Raw genomic sequence first — 22,183 nt, forward strand, 5'->3', positions numbered from 1 at the left:
CTTTGACTTTGCAGATCTCACTAAGATTCAAATCTATATCTGTCTACCTGTTTGAAATATAATATTGCACAGAGGCAGCCTACTTGGCAATTGATTTTTGACTTCCTGTCCCTTTCATAACTGATTTTAGACTAATTTTACTTTACTTTTTAAGGCATCACATGGCCTGGAAACCCCTCATATATCAAAATACCTCAGGGAATAAATGTCCAAGTTACTGTTGGAGATCATAATCAAATGCTGTTTCAGTTAACACAAAGCAAATAGAGAGTGGCAGAGACTGCAATTGTTATTTATTTATTTATTTATTTATTTCTTCATTTATTTAGTCAATCAATCATGTACAACACTAATGTATTTATTTAGCATTTATATATATATATATATATAATTTTATACCCTTGGTGTGTTTATCCTGCTCCGTGTTCTACACTCCATTTTATATGTTTAAATTTTACATTTTATGTCCTTTGTATCCATATACACAGCACTCTGAGCTGTATGCCACAAGAAGTTTTATAAAGCTACAATGTGTAATGTATGACTGATATGAAAATATTGATGTTGTCCTTAATTTGATATATCTGACTAAAAAAAAAAAAAAAAAAAAAAAAAAAAAAAAAATTAAGTGTTGTTAGATAAATGACAGCATTAATCAGCCAAATCAAAATTCAGTGCATCTGAAATCACACATGCCTCCCTCTTTGTTCCTGTGGTGGTGCTGGCAGATCTGTGACAATCTGCCGCTCATGGAGGAGTGTGCATCACCTCCATCTCTGCCAAGATCCATCAATACCAACAGTTATGCAATAGCTCTCACCTTATTGATTATTCAGCATGTGGAGTCATGTGCTTCAACTTTGCCAGTGTGCGCTGCACCAGGCGGAAACTACACCTCCCGACACGCGTTGCGACCCGTTGCTTCACTAGTTACACATTGAGTGTAGTTCACTGTACTTGAAAATCCGTTCATGATTCAGTTCATTAATAAATAAATACATGGGTGTCATGGCGGAAAACGCTGCTTGCCCTGCTTTCCAGCTTGGAAGACCCCGGTACGACCAGGTAAGTCGTCTTTGTCGCTCATTAATCTTGCATTAAATTGCACTTGTTTTCCAGGCTTTTCGGGTGCAAAAAAACAGCCCCATCCTCCGCCCCTGCTCCGCCGCGGCCGCTCTGGATGCTGACACTTTGTGGCGAAAGTTGCCTTTGATGCGCGACGCCTTTCTCTCTCCGTGTGGCTTAAACGCGTTTCCACAACCGATTGCAAACTTTCAAGTGAGAATGACTTTCCGGATGCGGTAAGATGATTGATTTTTCTGACGCTGGTGTTGATCTGTTCACATTGTTCTATCACTGTGGATTTACCCTGCAGAGGCGCTTTCGATGAGTAAATACAAGGCAACATTTTCCACACCGTGTGTCTGTGCCATGACGCACAGGGAGAGGATGTTTTATTTGCAAATTGAGAGTATAGTCTGCACATCAGTTTGAGTACACTTCATCACACATCATTAGGGGAGTTGCCTGCTATTTTAGCTGTTTAATTGCCGCCCCCCTGTGACCTAAAACTCGCAAGTTTCCAAAGATGCTATTAGTCCGTAATAATCTCGGCTAATAATATCGCCCGTTACAGTCATTATCTTTTGCACGCACTTCCAAGCGCAGTTCAGCGGCCCTTTTCCAAGTTTCTCAAGGATTGCATTTGGCAGACTGTTGGTCACCTGTGTAACCTTGCTGTGGTGTGAGATTAATGGGCTGTCTGTCCTTATCTTCAGCACATTACTCAATTTTCCATCCCGAAATGAATTAGCATTGGTAAACTGTGAGAGATAATGTGACCTTCACGTTAACTCAAACTGCACGGATCGACTTGGTGTTGGTTGGATTTTAATATCTGACCGGAAAATATCCAGAACAAAAGCACAGCAGCATACCGCCTATAAGAACTTATTTACTTGATGATGTTGCTCAGAACGAAGTCCACAATCGGAATTTGTAAATAAGTCACTAAAGTTTTGGATCTATTATTGCATCCTGTGATAAGACATACTATCAATGGATTTCTTATCAAAATGCAGATTAAACTATGGAGGCCACTGATGTAGGTGCAAGAACAAAGAGCCCAAACAAAAGACTCTTGCAGTTTGAATTTGAGGCCCAAATCCCCTGTCATATATTGTGTGAGAATATTGGATGGTTCACAGATGCCTAATAACAGTTTATTTACACCCATTTGGCGCATGTGATCACAAATTTGAGATAGCCACAATGCCAATGACCATAATTTGCCATCGGTTGTCAAGCCTTGCTGCTGAAATTTGCAGGAAGAGAGCCTTGTAGCCCTAACCCCTGTCTCCATCTGAAAATCTGCAGTCTGTGGTGACTCGATAAAGGTGCTGTAACACTTTCAGTTTCTTGCATCAAAGCATTTAAAATTAGGCCAGTCCCAGAATCAGCATAAATCTCACTCGGTGTGTCTGTGCTATTGCCGTGCTCCATCTCTGCTAGCCTTGTTGTGTATTCTCTGGAGAGCTGAAACACATGCATAATTAAAACAGGCTCCTCACATGGATCCTCTCTCTGCCCTGTTCTTGCAAAACAGCACTGCAGCACATATGGCCTGTCAGAGGTGCAGACATATCATTAAGGAGCGGCAGAAAATGTTGAGATTTGCAGAAAGGTGCTGTGCAACCACCTCCTCCTCCTTTTCCCTGAGCCTTGTAGGAGGATTGAAGGTTGTTTCCCATGATTTCAATTAGGACCTGGTGCTTGAAAGATAATTAACATGGAGAAGGGTGTATTTTACTGTCTTTCCACTGGGTTGCCTCCCCTTCATAAGTGATAAATGGCTCGGAGGGAATCTGATTGAAGCTGCCATGTTCTGGCCCATCTGGTTTGCCAAAGAGACTCTTGGCATGCACCGCCGCTGGGCCTTTTCAGACTGTTGGCACACAATGTTAGCTTGGCATGCTGATCTAGACAGTGAAGGGAAGAGAAAACAGGACGCTTGACCAACAGTTTCAAGCTTGAGAGGTAAAAAAAAAATCACCTCTCTGGATAGAAAAACCTACACAGTGTTGTCTTTTCGCTAAAATTGGTGTCAAAGACAGATTTTACTTGCGCCTGAGTCTATGGCTGGTTTCCTTCCTGTGTCATTTCTATCATTTGTATTAATTTTACATTAAACATGTGGTTGTAATAGGCTACTTTGTTATGATACTTGGAAAAAATGTATTTACTACACTGCGTGTATAACATTTAATCATAGTTTCTTATCAGCATTCTTGACAAAGACATTTGGAAATGCTGTTGTTCATAGACATCCATTTATTGAGTTTGGGGAATTTGTCAGTAATTCCCACAATAAATGATAACAAGCGCAGTTACTGTACACTGTATGCAGTATTATGAATGCATAAAATTATATTTTATCTGTGAAATGGCCCTTTAATTGCACTACTTCAAAAATTAAGCTGAGCAATTTTACTTTAGTAAGCATTTAGTCTTCATTAACAGATGACTGATGCATATACAAATAAATTCAGAGTTTTCCAGCTCATCATGACTTGTGTGAGCAACATCATACATTTTTTGTCTATGGTGAAAATGTGCAGGGTTCCTGGTTCCTATTTTCTAATAATTTGGACCTTTAAAAAACATGATATTAGAAAGTCCACATGGATACAGTAGATTTAATATGTGTCATCTATTTTTAAGCATATATTTTCTTTCAAACTAGACCAGAAACACATCCCGTGATGTTACATTCAGCGTCAACTATTGTAAAGCTGTGCTAGTTAATGCTTACAGTTTTCAGGGTTTTTTTTTTCAAATGCAGGTTAAAAAATTTTACCAAACCACATTGACAAATAAAGACATCCACTCTTAACTCCAAAACATTAAGTAAAGCAGACAGTGTTGGTGTCAGACTTGGTTTGAAGCAGTAATTTTGTACCAAAATTCATTTTCCCTTTACTCAAGGAGCCCCTCACTGTAAGTGGGGCCAAGGGGCGGAGCCACAACCCCGGTGATTGGCCTGCAGGAAAAACCTCAGCCCAATCCTCACTATAACCAAGGGGTTTTTGTTTTCTTCTGAAAAGACAGTTAGACCAGAAACTCACTTTGGTGATCTGTTATCCATTTACAGATGGGGGGATGATTTTCCATCTTTTGTCTACTAGTCTCATTAAGAATTAACTTTTGTCTCTTTGTTTTTCCTAGAGTTCATTCATCGGTCGGCTGAGACACTTTGTAGACATCATTGACCCCAGCACCTTGTTTGTGTCCGAGGTAATGTTTACCGTTGAGGCCAAATTTTTTAAATACACTTGCATCTTCAACACAGATTCTGGAGTTCTATTCAATTTTTATACTCATTTATTCACATAATTTGCTGCTCTTACTATCTTTAAAATGTAACTTTTCTTCGTCTGTGTGTCTGTAGAGGCGACTGAAAGAGTGTATCAAACTCCTTGATGACTTTAAACATGGCACACTTCCACCTGGAGTGTCTGATCTGCAGGTGAGTCTTATGAGTGAGTGTCATGTATGCAGATCCACAGCAGACCAGGGGTGTCCAGAGAATCAACACTAAGCTACCAAGTCAATACCAAAAGGAAGTGCAGCCTTTACACCTTTACTACGTGCTACTGGGCAAGCTGTATATGGACTCTATGCATAAAGCCTGCGCTATACCTGCAAAGAGCTTCTTATGTAAAATTATTTTTTTTAAATAGAGTACCTGTTTTTATTTTTTCTCCATTGTTGCACCTTATTTTATTTTACTGATTTATTTAGTATTCTTTTTTGCACTATTGCACTAACATACCAAGGCTAATTCCTTGTTTGTTCTCAAACCTACTTGGCAATACCAATACCAATACCCATACCAATAATACCAATAACTGATACTATAGACACAACTCTACTCAGTTACCTCCTCACTGTGTAACTTATTATTCCTATTCTAATGGAGCTTACTATATATGGTTAAGTACTTGCATATGAATGGATGTATAAAGTTTTAAATAGAGAGAGAGTGCTGAATTGCATTTTTGGTTTTGTTTTAGTATCAAATCATTTCACTACCATGATCCTGGCAGTGTAACATCCCTACAGCACATCATAAAAACATAAGGAATCAGACAAACATTTAATTCACCACTGAAGCTTTGAAGGTGATATATTTGGTTTTCTATAGCTTGCTGCCAGAATCAAGCGTACTGATGTTTTCATGCCAGTCAGTGACAAAGCTATGTGTGCAGTTTTAGATGTAAAACTGTTAATTAATTTCATTTGTTTTGTTTAATTGCACGTCTTTCTTCGGCAGCTGTGGGAAGCCCAGAAGGTCAAGCAGGTCAGTCAACCAGTTTGATGGCTTATAATAACATAACTCACCCAGATTAATTTGTGCCTCCATACATTCAACACGTTTTCTTTAAGCTCCTGGCAGCACGATGATGATGTCATGCTCTCTGCACGCAGGCCATCATTCATCCTGACACAGGAGAGAAAATCTTCATGCCATTTCGAATGTCAGGTATGACGTCAGATGAAGATCTTCGCAGCTTCCTTTTTTTTTCCCATGTTACCATAAGTTTTAACACTGATATTAATTTTTACACGCAGGTTATGTACCATTTGGAACACCAATTGTAAGTCCTATAAAAAAATCATAATCTCATATTTTTTGTGTGTGAATTGCCAAACATCTCCATGAACTGACTTTACTTTGCAGATATTCATTTGCTCCAGCAGCACACTCATTTATAGTCACATCTGGGGATAGACAAAATGCAGCTTTGGACTTATTTTGTTTGAAAATAAGCTCTAACTCCCTGGTTTCATCTAGGTCATTGGCCTTCTTCTCCCAAACCAGACCGTGCTTTCCACCATTATATGGCAGGTACTGTCAACAGGAAACATAATGCAAACCACACTGCATTATCATTCATTTCCAAACATCTGGTAAGCACTTGCACACTGTTATTGTGGACTTGCAGTGCTTTCTTCTCACGTTCGAAACTGGAGTTTGTGCGCTGTTCGTCCACAACTCCAATAATTTGTAAAACTGTAAATATATGCAAAAGCTATTGATGATTTTGTTTGTATATTAGAGTGACACATTTTTTTACTGTTATCATTCACATTTGTTTTTAAAATGATTTTTTTGTCTATCTATCTATCTATCTATCTATCTATCTATTGTCCTTCCTTCCTTCTTTCTTTCCCTTCCCTTCTCCTTTCCTCCCATCCTTCCTTCCATTCATCCACCTTCCTTCCTTGCTTCCTTTTATCTTTCCTTCCTTCATCCTTTTTTCCTTTCTTTTCTCCCTCCCTGCTTTCCCGCCTTCCTTCCTCCCTTCATTCTTTCCTTCCTTCCTTCCTTCCTTACATCCCTCCTTAATTCTTCCCTTCCTTTCTTCCTTTCTTCCTTCCTTTCTTCCTTCCTTCCTTCCTTCCTTCCTTCCTTCCTTCCCTCCCACAGTGGCTGAACCAGAGTCACAACGCCTGTGTGAACTATGCCAACCGTAATGCCACCAAGGTGGGGATTTTTCACTGTGAATATTCGTAGCTTAACTGTCAGGAAATAGATGAGGCAAGGCGGCTTTCTTTATGTAGCACATTTCATACACAGAGGCAATTCAAAGTGCTTTAATAATACAGCTACAGAAAAATCAACAGATCTGAAGGAAACATGGAAAAGAGGCAGGTCAGCACAAGTTTCATTACATGGCAGAATAGGCAGCGCAGAGCATAAAGGGTTTAAGTTCAGATTTTTGAGTTTTGGTTGTCTAATGTGATTTGGGAGGTTTGTCACAGTCTGTGCTGCAGGATAATAAAATAAAATGCTGCTTCACTGGGTTCTGTTCTGACTCCTCTAGCCGACCAGATGACCTATGAGTCCTTGAGGCTTCATATGACACAAGCATGTCAGAAATATATTTGGGCTCAAAACCACTGAGTGATCTGCAGACAGGGAGCAAAAGTCAATTCTCTGACTAGTGTAGAGATTTTAGGACTGGTCATATTTCTTAGTTTTTCTCATTTTGAATAAGTTGTTTAAGTAAATAGATATGATTTATTTAATAATATGATGATATATCATGATTAGTACATTACATTATACAGAAAGATATTATACACTTGCAGTATAGTTACTAATACCTCACAGCGGATTTTGTCATTAGTAAGACATTTTGAATTTGTTTCGTTGCTGCCCTGCGGCGACTTCCACCTGGTCACAAGTCATTGACCAGACAAATGATAAATTATTTTATTGTTCTCTGCGGAGATCATGGGGAGACTGAATAGCGGCACCATATGCACTTTTGGATGAGTTTTCTTCCAAATTCATATTCTGATACTCCTGATTTTGTAATTTCCAACGATCTCTTGAACACCATTAGATCTTGGAAGGAGACAAATATAAACATAATTGCTTTAAGTAAATGTCAAAAAAACAAAAAACAAACAAAGAAAACGTCTTATGTTTTTATATAACTGTAATATAATGATATTTTGCCTTTTTCTAAAACTATATTGTGCTGCCTTTATGCCAATAATTAGTAAACTGATGCTACACTGTTGCTGTTATATGATGCTAGTTAGACATCTTGGTTCCTTTAGATAATGACTTCTTGTTTACGTTTTTATTTTTCCCTATAACACTCCACAGTACTTACCTAATACTTAATCATGTTTTTGGCTGTCATCCTGTAATGCTGTCCCATAACACGTCATCCCATAAAACATCTTTTTAAGATGCCATAGTCCCTCTGAATGATAGAAAATATGTCTCTGTGAAAACTTTCTTTTTCTCCCACACCAGCCTACTCCAACAGCCAAGTTTCTTCAAGGCTATGTGGGAGCTGTGACCAGCGCTGTCTCCATTGCAGTGAGTTTTTTTTTTTTTTCTATATTAGAGATGATGATTTCCACTCTCACTCAACACACAGAGATGTGATCAAACAGCTGTTTTGTGCCAAACAACCTCTGCATGTGACTGTTAGTGCTTTTACTGCTAGTAATGATAACAGTAATCATCATCATCATCATCATTGTCATCATCATCTGTGTTGCAGATGGCAGATTTTCTAAATTGGTTTGTCAGCCTTTTACAAAGCATAAAGAAACGATACATAAAAACAAGAAATTGCATAAAAATGACTGAATAATAAATTATTCAGTAGTAAATAAGGAAACAGCATTAAAAATCTAAGGGATATGACAGAAAGCAGTTGAAAACAGTTTGAAGACGAGATTCAAAAGACTGACTTGATTTTGTTTTGGTTGCTCCACATTATAATGAATAATGAAGCAATAACTGCACTGTAGCAGGCCTATAGGTGGTGGTCTGGTCAGAGATTAGCAGAGGTGAGCAGACGTGCAGTAACTCTAAAGTGTTGTGTGTTGTAGGTGGGACTGAACGTGCTGATTCAGAAGGCCAACAAGCTGAGCCCTGCCACCCGAATGATAATACAGAGACTGGTCCCCTTCCCAGCTGTGGGTACGAACTCAAAGGACTGACTGTTACAGCATTCTGAATGGGGACGGACAGTCATTATGGCGCCCTCTGGTGGCTGCATTCATAGCAGCATAGTGGCATGACTCCATCCTTCTGCACTGGGGATTTTTCATATGTTTTATTTAAAAAAATCTCACTGTCATTTATATAACTATAACTATATGTGTAAATATATGTATATTCAGTGAATGACAGCTGACTGCCTGTCTTTGTCTGCCCATCCTCAGCGAGTGCAAACATCTGTAACGTGGGCCTGATGAGGCACAATGAGCTGTCTGAAGGTATTGATGTGTTGGATAATAACGGCAACGTGGTGGGATCCTCCAAAATCGCTGCCAGGCATGTAAGTGGCTTTGCACACGCTCATCTTAATCAGCACAAGTGTTATTTAAACGCATTGACTTGACTGATACATTGCAGTCTCTCAGTGAGTAAATGGCAAATCAGTGCGGCTTAGTTATGTTGATGTTAAAGGGGCTGATGGAAGAACCAGGTTTGCATGATTCCCTGTTAATTTCATGTGTCTGTGCCTCTCATTACGTTATCCGTCTGATCTCCTGGGAAGGAAATTAAATCCAACACGCTGCAGTTTTTTTAAGTGATGCGTATGCACAATGTTCACATCTTTTTCCCCAGGCGATCATGGAGACCGCCTTCACACGTGTGGCCCTCCCGATGCCAATCTTTGTCCTGCCCCCCATCATTATGTCCTACCTAGAGAGGTTTGTTCAGAATTACTGGACATTTTTTAAAAGCAAACATGAATTTGTGCACAGTGAGGATTTCTATTCTATTCTATTCATCCATTCTACTTAATTCTGTTCTACAAAAAATATACTAAATAATTCATGTAGACTGTCTAGAGCTGGCTGGCATATTTTTACCCCACAGTGTTTCCCACATATTCATCCAGCAGTAGGGTGCCACAGTGTTAGATTCAAATATAAAAAATCTAGCACAAGCCTCCACAGACACAAAAAGAATGGGAACAAAAGTATCAGGATTATTTCTATTATATTGACAATAGAATGAAAGATAAAGAAAGAAAGAAGCAACATAAAGAACTAGGACTAAAAACGGGACAGAAACAAGACAAACGGTGCAGAACAGGTGAAACCCTGCTTCTCCAAAATCTGCTAATGTTGTGTTTTACTGGTCCAAAGCTGACTCTGGCATCACCGCGTCCCATATGCCAGGCTAATGTATTACTTTGTCATCCCTGTAGACTCCAGTTCCTGCAGAGCAATCGCAGGTTGTTGCTGCCCATCCACAGCGCCGTGTGCCTCGCTACCTTCAGCCTCTCCTTGCCTCTGGCCATCAGCCTATTTCCCCAGATGTCTCAGGTAGGCGCTTCTGCTGTAGCTGCTGATTGTGGGCCAGATGGCTTAGGGGGGCCAGCTGTGGTGGTGGAATTCAAATTACATATACCTCACTTGACATGTGAAACCCCAGCCTTCCCCCACTCACTTCTTATTCCAGATGAGTCTCCCCACGTCAACATGATGCTCACAGTGATTTCAGGGCTGAGAGACAGAGATACAAGACGGCATCACGGTGTTAGAACTCACCTCTAACCTTCAGTCTTTACTTTTGTAGATTGAGGTGTCTCGGCTTGAGCCGGAGATCGCCATGGCGACAGATTGCAAGGTGGTGACCTACAACAAGGGATTATGATGGATGGCGTGAAGGAGGAGAGGAGAGGATGTGATGTAAATGAGGCGACGTTGTGAATAGCTGTCAGGGAGACCTTAGGCTTCCCTCCTGGCGCCTGCTGACAGGACGGGGAAACTTTCTGCTGCATTAACATAGCAGAACCTAGATTATCGTGCACTAACCAGCGGCCGCCCCACTAAAATGTTCTGTGTAATGAGAAAAATGCTGATGAAGGAGGTCCAAGTAGACAACATAGGAATGGATTAGCGTGGGATGGCACCGCCAATGTGAAGCCACTGTACGGTGGTTGTATTTGTCCCATGTGACGATTGTACTGTAGATGTATACAACAAACTTCTCAAACTGGTGACTGGCAGTTATCTGCATGCAAGGTCTTTAACCACAATAATGTGAAAATGTGAAGAGCACATAGCACTGGACATTTTTTTTTTTTGATTTTCTTTCTTTTCTTTCTTTTTTTTTTATAGTAGCCACATATGTTTTCTTTCTTCCAAACTGCCAAGAAGAACAGTTTGTTCACATGTCAACTGATTGCTGCACTACTGCTATATTCCTAATGAATAACTAATTTTGCACAGTATTTTGGACATAATAGCATTATTACCTGGATATTATTGTACTAATGATTATTCTTATCCCTTTGTATAATAACGATGCTACTAAGTTTATTAAATGTTTGCAAGTCAAACAAGCCAATGCTTTTATCTATATGAATAAAATGATATAATAAATTATCTTTCTTGACGCTCTTTGTTTTATTACCAGACAAGACACCTGCACCCTTTGCTTTATCTGGCTGTAATGGTTGTCCTCACTTTTATTTTTATTTTAGCTCATTTGAACTGTAGTTCAGTTTACTTCAAAAAAGCGGGTGATCCATGCAGTCCAGATATCAGGAAATATGACAACGAGGAAAGAAATATTAAAAAGCCTTTATTGTAGTGGTTAAATCATTAAAAAAGCCGGCATGTTGTCTACTGTAGGTCTTTATTTTTTCTGTTTGTATTTCAGTTTATTTTCAGCAAGGGGATTTTTGTTTGTTTTGTTTTTCAGAATACATTTTTACTTTTTTAAAGTTTTATTTGTTTATATATATTATTTATTTTATTCTAATATTGTAAGTGCCATGTTTAATGTGTTCATGTACAAATCATGTGCCCAGTAACTGAGAAAGGAAGGCAGACATTACATTTGGTCTTTCATATTATTTTTGAATGTGATGTTAGCTAATGTTGCATTTACTCCTTTTAGGAGGCTTTTTTACTCCTTGTATATATTTTGGCTGTGACCGAAAACAATATTTTAACTTTTTTTTTTTCCTGGCAGTTTTTAGTGACAATTTTATTATATAATTAGAATCAGAATCAGAAATTAAAATACTTTATTGATCCTCAAGGGTAAATTGGATCACTTGCAGTTGCTCAAAAGAAATCAAAATTATATGTATAACCATAAGTGAAATTGTAAGAAATAGAAAGGGAAAAGGAAGAAATGTAAAATTATATGCAATGGAAGTTTTTATGTCCATTAATCCTACATTAATATTACAACAATTCATACAAAAAATAAATTGAGAATAAGTCAAAGTATACCTACATCCACCATATAGCATTACATTATTGAATTATTGCACAGTTAGTTTTAATCTCACCTATTCCATACACCCCGATTTCTGCTGTATGTCACATGACTATTTTTTTCCCATCATATTTTTGATTTAATCAGCTGTATCAAAGTTGATTTCACAGTGGAAAACTGGCTGTGCAGAGGCCTGCTGTTCTCTCGCCTCCCACTAGAGGGCGGTGGCGCTCGCTCTCCACTTCATAACGTCACTGTCAGGGTTGAAAGGGAAGGGGTCACCAGAAACATGGCTGCCCCCCAAGATGACATGTTTTCTTTCTGCGTGGACCCCGGCAAAGTTAGCAACTGCGTAGAAGTCAAATTCATCGACAAAGTCAAGGTAATGGAAACGTTTTGCGATAATTTTCCAGCCTCAGTTCTGTTTGAAAAGCTTAAGGGTGCAGTTTTCAGTGTGGCTCAGATGTTAGCTGTAGCATGGCAGCAGCAGGGCTGATGAAGCAGACAGCAGGGAGCATCAGCTAATATATTAAAGAGGAGAGGCTCCCTGCTGTGTTTCGACGCTGTGTGTCAGATTTACATGTTCATATGAATAGTTTTGCTTGAGTTTTGACGTTTTAAGCAAGTCAACACAGGCCAGCAAGCTAACATGAAGCTGAGAGAATGAGATGTTGTGAATTTTCCAGGGCAAGGGTCTCTTCGCCAAAAGGAGCATCAAGAAGGGAGAGAGCATTTTCATCGAGCGGCCTCTTGTCTCTGCCCAGTTCCTGTGGAATGCTTTGTACAAATACAGAGGTGGGTTCACTTTTTAATGAAACACAGGGCACGGCGGGGTTAAAGCCACGTTATAATGCGACACTGGTGCAGTGTGCTGGCTGGGTGTGTGGAAGCTGCACACATGTTGGGCATTGCTGCAGCATTTAACATTAATTTGACATGGAGTGACAGCAGGGGCAGCAGAGAAGGCATGGGTGATTCATTGTGACATGGACCTGACAGATAATCTGCATAGTAAATTTAAAAAAGCATAATAAAATTAATCAAAGAATAATTCTGGAAATGATATTGCTGTGTGTCATAGAATATATTGAAAGGGTCATTGTTAGCATTATTTTTTTCTTAGTTTTTGAAGGAAATTGAGTTACCCTGCCAGGCAGAGGGATGACACAAACAGGGTTATGGTGCATGGCAGTATGCATGAAATTGTGATGATAGTGCTGTTTGAAAAGCATTGGGGAAAAAATGAACCGTTCAGTACAGTTCAAAACCACACCGTGAGAAAAGGAACCATTCAATACACAACACACCCTACAAAGTGCAGTGTCACACACACATCCACTGGATGAGAGCCTTACAGCCACTCACTTAGCTGATGAACTAATGAGTAAATGTAATCATTGTTTGTTTTAAAAGTCCAAGTAGACTTTTGCCTTTGAAAGAATATTTGTTGATTTCATATGGGTCAAATCTCTGAATGGAAAAAGTTATTTTGTGTTACAGAGAACACTGGAACACTGGGTTGTCTTTATGTACAAAACACACTGAACCAAAACCAAAATTGTGACCCAAAAACTGCAATAGAAACTGAACTGAGGGCTTGAGCTGTTACACCCCTAGTTAGAACTGGCATGGTCTGTAATGATATTTTGCTCTTCCTGTCATCTCCTTTCTTCCTACACTCTCCTCCTGTTTCCCTCCCAGCCTGTGAGTACTGCCTCCGTGCTCTTGAGACGGCGGAGGAAAATGCGAGGAGGCTCAGCGGCGTCCCGGGGCTCAGCCTTCCTCACCCAGAGCTCTGCAGCGTTCGACCTGAGCTGCACCAAGCCTGTCCGCAGTGCCAGGTTGGTCTCATCAGGAAGTGTTCAGGTCTATGGATATGGGGTTGTTTGTAAGGCTGAAAAGTTAATTGAAATATTATCAAAATCACAATGTAGCCAAGTGCAGTATCCTTGATATTAACCTTTGATAAAGCTAAAATGTGTGGCAAAGCATTGTTGTAAAGTATTATGGCAGCACAGAGATGCTCTGGCCCATAAATTGTGTTTTCCAGACGTAAGAAAACGTTTGTTTGTACAAACCGCAGCAAAACATCACACCATGATCATTTTAATAGCCTTTTCCCAACATGAATCATATCACAACTTGCAATTAATATGGCCTTTTTCATACAAGTATAATCAATATTTAGACCATTACAGTCTCTTCACTGAAACCCATACTAACTTTTCTATGTGGGTTTGCAGATCTTTAAGGCAGGGTGACCCAGCACAGCTGTTCACAAACTGGTACACAAAACCCAGAGCTACATTAGACATTTTCTGAAGAAGTAATTTACAGAAAAAATGATTCAATGAATCAAAGTGGAAATATACAAACATTTCATTTCTTAAAAAATCTTCAGTGTTTTTATGGTAAGGCAAATTGTGAATGAAAATTCCAGTCTCTGCTGTTATGACTGAAGAGAAAATTTTGCCAGAGAAATGCTGGGTGGTCACAATTGGACAAAGTGAAATAGACCTCCAGAAAACAGGTGCTCATGGAATCAGGTGGAAAATGGAGGAATTTAATAAAACAATGTTCCAGGCACACCACAATTAAAATAGGGTAATAGTCTTTATTTAACGATGAGCTAAAACATCAGTGTGTTTTCATTCCTGGTTTTCATCAGGATAAGAAAAATCTCTGTGGCACTGCTGGGAAAAAGTGTCAAAATGTGACGAACAGCAGCCTGAAGCCCCTCTGTATTGAAGAATAGAGCTGATGCTAAACTGTAATACAGCAGTGCACACTTGACTTCCGAGTATCAGTTGCCATTGAGTGGGTGAGGATAGTCAGGATTTCAGTTCAAACAAATATTACACCAGCTGAAGTTGCCCCTCTGCTGTTAATCAGTGAATTTACCCGATGTAGTCTTTCGTGGGAATCAAACTGTGAGCGCTCTCAGCCCTCCGTGGCAGATGGTTTGAGAACCCAGCTTGACTTTGCTTCTGGGGTCAAGGCAAAGCTAGAAAAATCCTCAATTTGAAAAACTGTCCTAGAAAGATTATGCAAAATGATATCCAAAAACTTTGGAAAAGTCATGGAGTTTATTTATTCACTGATTGCTTTTTCTTAGCCATGCAAGTGTGCCATTGCTGGCGTTTGTTAAATGTAATTACATTTTTTTTGAAGAAATAATAAACAGTGTAACAGTCTTCCTGTTTACAGAGGTCACACATGATAGATGATGCTGTTAATGAAGACCTTGGTCTCAAAAGAATGGTGAAGTAACTTGTGCTCTGCAGGCTGAAAGTCAGAAAGAAAACAAGTTCATTGTATGCATTATGTTTGGCACCTGGTGTTTAATGAATTGTCTTCCCCTGCAGGTTATGTATTGTAGCAGTGAGTGCCGACAAGCCGCAGCAGACCAGTACCATCGGGTTTTATGTCTAGGTGCCTCCCAGGAGGATCCAGACCACCCGATCAACAAGCTGAAAGATGCATGGAGGTGAGGGAGGAGTTCATTGCTCATGTGAACCTGCTTGATTACACAGGTTTTGTTTTTATACATGGCTTTCACCTTAATTAATTAACCTTACCTTTCACCTTAATTAAGATAACCTCTCTTCTCTGCAGGAGTATGCACTATCCCCCAGAGACATCCAGCATCATGCTTATGGCCAGAATGGTGGCCCTCGTTAAACAGGTGCTTCTTAGATTATTTTCATCACCTTTTTTTCCTATTTGATTGCATGCTTGATTTGGCTTCCCTTGCATTCTTGTAGTAGTAGTAGCAGTACGTTTTAATCCTAAAAGGAAAATTGCCGCTTCTCAGATTCATATGTACAAAATGAAGCAATTATAAATGCAGTGCAATGAGTTGCAGACAGCATGATGGTTTGCATACCACTGTGAATGAGAATACCAGTGTAATTTAGTTAATACTTCTTTCACTGCTGTCTTTGTCTAATTTACCTTTTACCCAAAAATTTTGCATCATATGCCAGTTAACAGTTACATGTCATTCTTTAAACACAAACATTACAGTGTAAAATCTTACTACAAATAAACTGATATCTTGGCAACAAGCACTATTAAAAAAACATTGATCGGAAATAAAGTTCATAATGCAACATGTTTTTAGTTTTTTTTTTTTTTCCAGTAGAGACTGTTGCCTGTGTTTGTGGCTGCCAAGATATTGACACTAACCTCCTGATTTACTAAAGCAAAACCAGCTGCATGTGTTAAAAAAAAAAAAAAAAAAAAGATAAGGGCATAACTGTTACTATCTATATACTATCTACTACCAAGTATAAAACAAATAATCCAATCCAAATGATTAAATATTTCTAGTACTTCCTGTTCAAAGATACCCGACAGTATACAAAATTTCTTCTGTAGATTTTATTTCAAATCATCTTTATGGTGATTAAGCAATCCATGAAAAAAAATAAATGGTCTCACTCAAGCCCTAATGCTCCTTTCAAACCTGGGCAGAGGAGGTCTGCCATCCTCATTTTCCTCCTTTTCTGCATCATCGTCTTCATCATCACCATCTTTGGATTTATCCACAGGTGAACATTGAGGAGCATGCAGCAAACAGCAGTGCTACCCTCTCTGGACTGTGCAGTCCAGCGGGGTGTGGGCATTGTTGTGTCTCTGCTCTGCAGGGTAACAGGATTTGGCAGAGGAGTCAACAGCCAGGAGTGTAATGTGTGTTCTCAGTCTCCTCATGAAAGGAAATGAAATACAGTATAATTGGGAAATGATGTAGTCCCTCTATTTGATTAATGAGGAAAATGGCTTGGAAGGTGCGTAATGTGAATTGACTTTGGAAACATAGGCCTAAGTAGCCTAATGTTTCTACCCTGTCTGCCCTTCAGCTGCACTTACAAAATCAATCAGTGCACTGTTGCTAAATCAGAATTGTTACTTTTTACACAAGAATGAATGACAGCAAATGCCTTCTTGTTAAGGTAGGAAAAGGATTCCTGTGAAATCTCCAACATCTAGTTTACATTACTAGGAGTACTTTAAATAAAAGGGGCAACTGAGACTGCTGGCACAAAATTAAAAAAATAAATAAACAAATTAACCTTTAAACAAGCATCATTCATTACAAATTACACATGATGTTGGTAACCAAGATTGCAACAATAAACACTATGCAACTCTGTATTTATCATGAATATTGCTGTGTGTTGTGCAGGCCCAAGACAAATCACGTTGGCAGAGGCTTTTTTCTCAGTTCTGCAGCCGTGCTGCCAATGAGGAAGAGGAGATAGCCCACAAGCTCCTGGGCGAGCAGTTCAGAGTAAGCCACCATCCTCATATTTCTGCTGCAAATGTAGGTAGGATGTGCAGTGTGCATTACACACAAGGCCAGAGCGATCAGAGACATAATGTGTGGGTTGTATGGTAATTGCAGCGCTGTAGAGCTAATTGGACAGGGCATGACACTTTCACCTCCTGCGGACAGGGCTTTGATTTCCACAGAGGCCCCTGATGCTAAAATGCAGTCATTGTGGTGCTGTGCTGGAGGAAGGCTTCCACAAAATTACATTTGCTGTGTGTTATGTCAGTTCTAATACTTAATGTTTCTGTAGGGACAGTTGGCCTTGCTACAAAGCCTTTTTACAACAGCACTTTATGATGATCATCTCAATCGGGTAAGTACAGTTATAATTTGTTTCAAATTCAATACTTATCTACTGCTCCAGTTATTGCTTTGCCATTTATTGGGGATGCACCGATTCCACTGTGTCAGTGCTGATAATGACAAGAGTCTGAAACTTTACGTATCAGCCAGTGCTAAGTACAGATCCAGTTCATTACTTTCACTTAATAGTGTTGGGTTGGACAGTTTGAGATCATTGGAAAAAATAATTGAAACATTTTTTTGCGCCAAAACCCCAGAGTTTGCTTTTATTTCTGACGTGATAGTCAGGGATTTTGGTGTCAAACATTTGCCTTGGGTTAAATCTCCATTCTCCAATACTGACTTTGGTTTTGTATTGGCACCAATACTGATACCAGTAAAATTGCATCCCAGGCATTTATCCTTTATCTTTTGTAATTCATTGATTCTGTGTCTGATTTTATTTTTAAGCTCCGTCTGCGCTAAAATAATTACAACAGCCACTACCCAAAGGTAAATGGGTAGCAAGTAGATCTTCACAATTTTCCCCCATTTGTTTTGGCTATGTCAACAAACAAACTAATGTTAATGTTTTGGCATAGTGGCCTTCATACAGTATGCTGCCTGTCTACCTTTGGATATTGGATGTTGGATCTGTAAGACTTTGGCTTAGCACCAAAAAGCAAGAACTTTGCAGGCACATCGTTCTGTTGTTCCAGCCAAACTCGGTCACTTGAGCTTGTTCATAAGTATTTTTCTGCCTTTTTTACCATTTGGAACATAAAGGTCTTGTTAGTCTCTTGGTGTGTTGCTGCCTTGTCAGCCAAGCGCAGGCAAGCTTGAAACAGCAAGTTTCTCCGTGTTAATCATGTAGGAGCCTGTGCCAGACAGCCTGTTGTGTGCCAAGAGATGGTTTGTATTCCCATTCAGTTCTGACTCTCAAACTTGGTTTTGGAAGTAGGTATATTTATAATGACAAGCTGAAAACCTTTTGTGACCTGATGTTGAACAGAGACCAGTGTTTATTTGCTTTCAAATAGAAGTAATTAGAAGACCATGCAATATATAAGACTCAGCACTTTTTATTGGAGGTGTTATGGTATTTCATCCTGGGCAGCAGAGCGGAGCAGTGAAAAGGTTAACCACCCTTTTCAACTGGAGCAGCCAGGCTTCAAGCCACTGTGTCAGCAGTCTGTCCGGCTTAAACATCCTTAGGCAAGCAGCAACAACCTCACCATGACCTCTGACCTCACTGGATGGGGAGAATAAGTGAAAAGAGAATTTCCTTATGGGGATCAATGAAATTATTGTCACTCTTTTCCAGTGGTTTACTCCTGAGGGTTTCCGCGCCCTGTTCTCTCTTGTGGGGACCAACGGACAGGGAATAGGCACCAGGTAAAGACAAACCACTCTCTCTCACTTATTTATCCTTTATTATCTCGTTTATTATAGGACAAACACTGGAATGCCATTTTGATTAAATTGTATAATTTCTTTGCTTCCTGTTCTGTGTAATTTCAGTTCTTTAAGTCAGTGGGTCCATGCCTGTGATGCACTTGAGCTTCCTGGCCAGCAGAGGGAGCATTTGGATTCCTTTATCGACCAGCTGTACAAGGACATAGAGAAAGGTCACAACTTCAGTCTCTGTCTCACAGTATTCACCCATGTTTGTAGATGCACTTTTTTCTTCCCTTTTCAATGGTAAAATTTGTGGATTATTATAGATTTAAATTTTTTTAATGTCCAGATTGGACATTTGACACAGCGGTGATTCTGAATTAGTTATGTGTTCCAGTTGTGATAAAGGTCAGAATTAAACATAATTTGTCTCTTCTCTCTGTAGAGACGGGAGACTTTCTGAACTGTGAGGGTTCTGGACTTTTCCTGCTTCAAAGCGCATGTAAGTTCAGCAATCCATGTTGTTAAGATCTCCCTTTTATCTTTAAAGACCCTGCCCCGGTCAAGAGGATTTCCCTCCAGTTTGAAAACCTTTTTTGCTTCTTGCTTTTCCCACCTCTGCAGGTAACCACAGCTGCATACCAAACGCAGAGGCATCTTTCCCGGACAACAATTTCCTGCTTCACCTCAGTGCCCTTAGTGACATCAACCCAGGAGAGGTCAGTGGACACCTCTGGGTTTGGGGCGATAAATTCTGGCCTGGGATCAGTGGGACAGAACATCCCTCTCTTTGTGTGCTCCATTGTCAGACAGTATTAGAAGGCTGAGACTTTGAGGATTGGAGGGGGTTTGTCAAGCTGTCAGAAAGATTGAGAAGCCTTGCATCTGCCCGCCATAGTAATGTCAGAGCAGCCGCTCAAGTTTCACACCAAAGCCCTCCTTTGATACTGGCTGAAACTGGAGTGCTTTGTACCACATTTCGCCCTCAGAAAGATGGGAGGGCACAGCAACTTCCTGCTTAGGGTTGAATAGGCACTGAAAAACCTGATTCATCTCTGCTGTTTGAGCAAAACCAGTAGCAGCTTCAAAGGGGTTTGTGGGACTAATATGTTGCTGTTAAGACATCTGGATTCAGTAGTGCAATTTCGGGGTGTCGGGGCACTTAAGCCAATTCAAATGTTTATTTTGTTCAATCTGCAGGAAATCTGTATCAGTTACTTGGACTGCTGCCAGCGTGACCGAAGCCGTCATAGCAGACACAAAATTCTGAGGTAAACAGCTGTAATCCCCAGTATGAATCCCTTGGATAAGCTCATACTGTTCCCAGTCCCATTTAGATCAATGGAAACCTTCCAGGCATTAATGGGCAGTCTGAGATGCCAGGGGTCTGATGCCTGCTCCTGTGTTTACACCCCTCATTGATCAACATGTTGATTGATCTGTATTTTAACATTCAGAGAGAAGAGTTTGTTTTTTGCGAGCCTCCTAACATAAATATTTTCTGCATCCTGTGGAAATGTTCAGCCTTGAGGAGCCATCTCCCACTGGCTGATTAAAAATAAAAAATGATAATTTGAAGTAGTTGGCAATGCCTGTCGTATGGGATCCAATTTTGTGAACATCAGCCTGTGAAACTGTTTCTTTGTGATTCATTCAGCTCTTGTTAGAGATGTGACAGTGTGAATTGCGTAATAACATTATTCTCTTCCCAGGGAGAACTACCTGTTCATCTGCTCATGTCCAAAGTGCGTCTCTCAAATGGATGAGCTGGATCTGACATCGGAGGAGGAAGAGGAGGGCGAGGCAGAGGGAGAAACTGAGGGCGATGAGATGGAAGATGAGATGACAGATGTCTGATGAAAGACTTGCCCCCGTTGTTCTCAGCCCCTGTCATTCCTGCCACCACACTAAGTAACCATGAAGCCTAGCACAGTGAAGACCAGCCTCAAGCATGATTTGCATATCACCAAAACTATTCACGTTTGGTTGTGTAATGAAAACAAATTAATTATAAAAGTACTGCAACCACTCTGTGCCCAGAGTTCATAGATCTGCCACAAAAAGTTTTCCCAGAATTGATGGAAGTGTGGCTATGCATCTGACCAAGTCCACAAATTGCAGCTCAGAGGAACGCTTATTCTTTCTCAGGTTTTTGCTCTGCTTTATAAGATGTTTCTTACAAGACTATGCATTCTGTGTCGGAGAGGCTTTTATTCATCTTCCATAACATGCGGTTACCTAATTGTAATTACAGTTCTGTCATATATGGAAGATATCCAGCAATTAAATAAATTACTGTTCAGTATTTATAATATGACCTGTAGGTAAGGTTAAGCTTTACAGTAATATAGAGACCTTGAGTGGAAAATTGCTTTGTCAGTAACTGTTTGCCCTTTATTGAAAACTGTTCAGCTACAGCTCTACATGGGTGAAACTGCTGCTACTGCCCACACATGAATCAATTGCTCAACAATGACTGTAATCATAAATCCCAATATTTTCAGTGTTGTTAGACAAAGATGGAAAATATTGAATGCGTAACCCCAATTATCTCCTGTGGCATTCAGAGCAATGGCACAAGAGAGCATGACTTCTGAATTCATGCAAGTAGTCTTGTATCATAAGTGTCATCGTATCACAACAGCAAATGGGGCCATTTTTGCTATTTTGACATAAACCATTGAATCTGAGTGGTTGTGGAGTTGTTTATTTGGTTCATACAGCACATACCAGGAGCATTTACAACAGAGCGTTATGCTGTTCCAACATTAAATCAGTCATCACATATCAACCACAGACCCCTCGTCTAATTGTCTGCCTCCTCATGGAATCTGGTGTCTTCACTAATCAGTGTTTGATTTGCGGCACTTGCAAAACAAATATTTGCATTTGCTCTAGGCCTTTTCTGTGGCACATCCAGAACTTTCACATATCTATATCTCTTTTTGTCATATTGAGTAAATGAATTAGATGCTCTGCTGCTGATGCCTGCCCTCTGCACCACTGTCTGTCCTCAACATCAAGTGCAATATAATGAATGCAGACACAGGGTGAGACGTTGAATAGTGATGCCATCAGGGCTAAACTGTCTTAACAAAGTTACTCACAGACCTATACTCTTCCCATACTGCCTTTGCTTATCTGTGGTTGTCATTTCTTCGTTACCCTTCTCAGTCCCCTCCCCACCCCCGAGACATCGGTCTACTTGCATCAAATGCTAATTTGCCCTGGATGCACCAAAGAGAGATGAAAAAGAACACATTATTTCCATGAGAGGATGCACACCTGGGACCCAGCGTGGCAGGAGGCTGGACCTCTGGTGACATCCTCCAGTGAAGCTCCCCCACTATGGGCTGTCATCCTCTGAAGCCATGCCAGAATCGCCG

At 40.0% G+C, this 22,183-nt stretch overlaps 2 protein-coding genes across 3 annotated transcripts; both read left to right on the forward strand.

Moving 5' to 3' along the window:
• The first annotated feature begins 916 nt into the window (after nt 1-916).
• sfxn5b (sideroflexin 5b) lies at nt 917-10,949 on the forward strand. 2 transcript variants are annotated; one of them, XM_030062020.1, is made up of 14 exons: nt 917-1,065; nt 4,225-4,293; nt 4,448-4,525; nt 5,333-5,359; nt 5,488-5,542; nt 5,632-5,657; nt 5,855-5,908; nt 6,491-6,547; nt 7,835-7,900; nt 8,422-8,512; nt 8,758-8,873; nt 9,167-9,252; nt 9,756-9,873; nt 10,127-10,949. In XM_030062020.1, the coding sequence occupies exons 1-14, from the start codon at nt 1,000-1,002 to the stop codon at nt 10,202-10,204; spliced, it is 987 nt and encodes a 328-aa protein (XP_029917880.1). In that variant the 5' UTR covers nt 917-999; the 3' UTR covers nt 10,205-10,949. The 2 variants fall into 2 exon arrangements, with proteins under 2 accessions (XP_029917880.1, XP_029917881.1); XM_030062021.1 differs by lacking the exon at nt 9,167-9,252.
• Nucleotides 10,950-12,038: 1,089 nt separating this feature from the next.
• Nucleotides 12,039-21,487, forward strand: smyd5 (SMYD family member 5). The gene is made up of 13 exons (XM_030062539.1): nt 12,039-12,164; nt 12,469-12,577; nt 13,484-13,623; nt 15,148-15,269; nt 15,398-15,467; nt 16,971-17,075; nt 17,368-17,430; nt 18,724-18,794; nt 18,921-19,027; nt 19,243-19,299; nt 19,422-19,516; nt 19,998-20,068; nt 20,510-21,487. The coding sequence occupies exons 1-13, from the start codon at nt 12,072-12,074 to the stop codon at nt 20,652-20,654; spliced, it is 1,248 nt and encodes a 415-aa protein (XP_029918399.1). The 5' UTR covers nt 12,039-12,071; the 3' UTR covers nt 20,655-21,487.
• Nucleotides 21,488-22,183: the final 696 nt, after the last annotated feature.

This window comes from Myripristis murdjan, chromosome 10 (assembly GCF_902150065.1).
Source record: "Myripristis murdjan chromosome 10, fMyrMur1.1, whole genome shotgun sequence".
In the NCBI taxonomy this organism is placed as follows: Eukaryota; Metazoa; Chordata; class Actinopteri; order Holocentriformes; family Holocentridae; genus Myripristis; species Myripristis murdjan.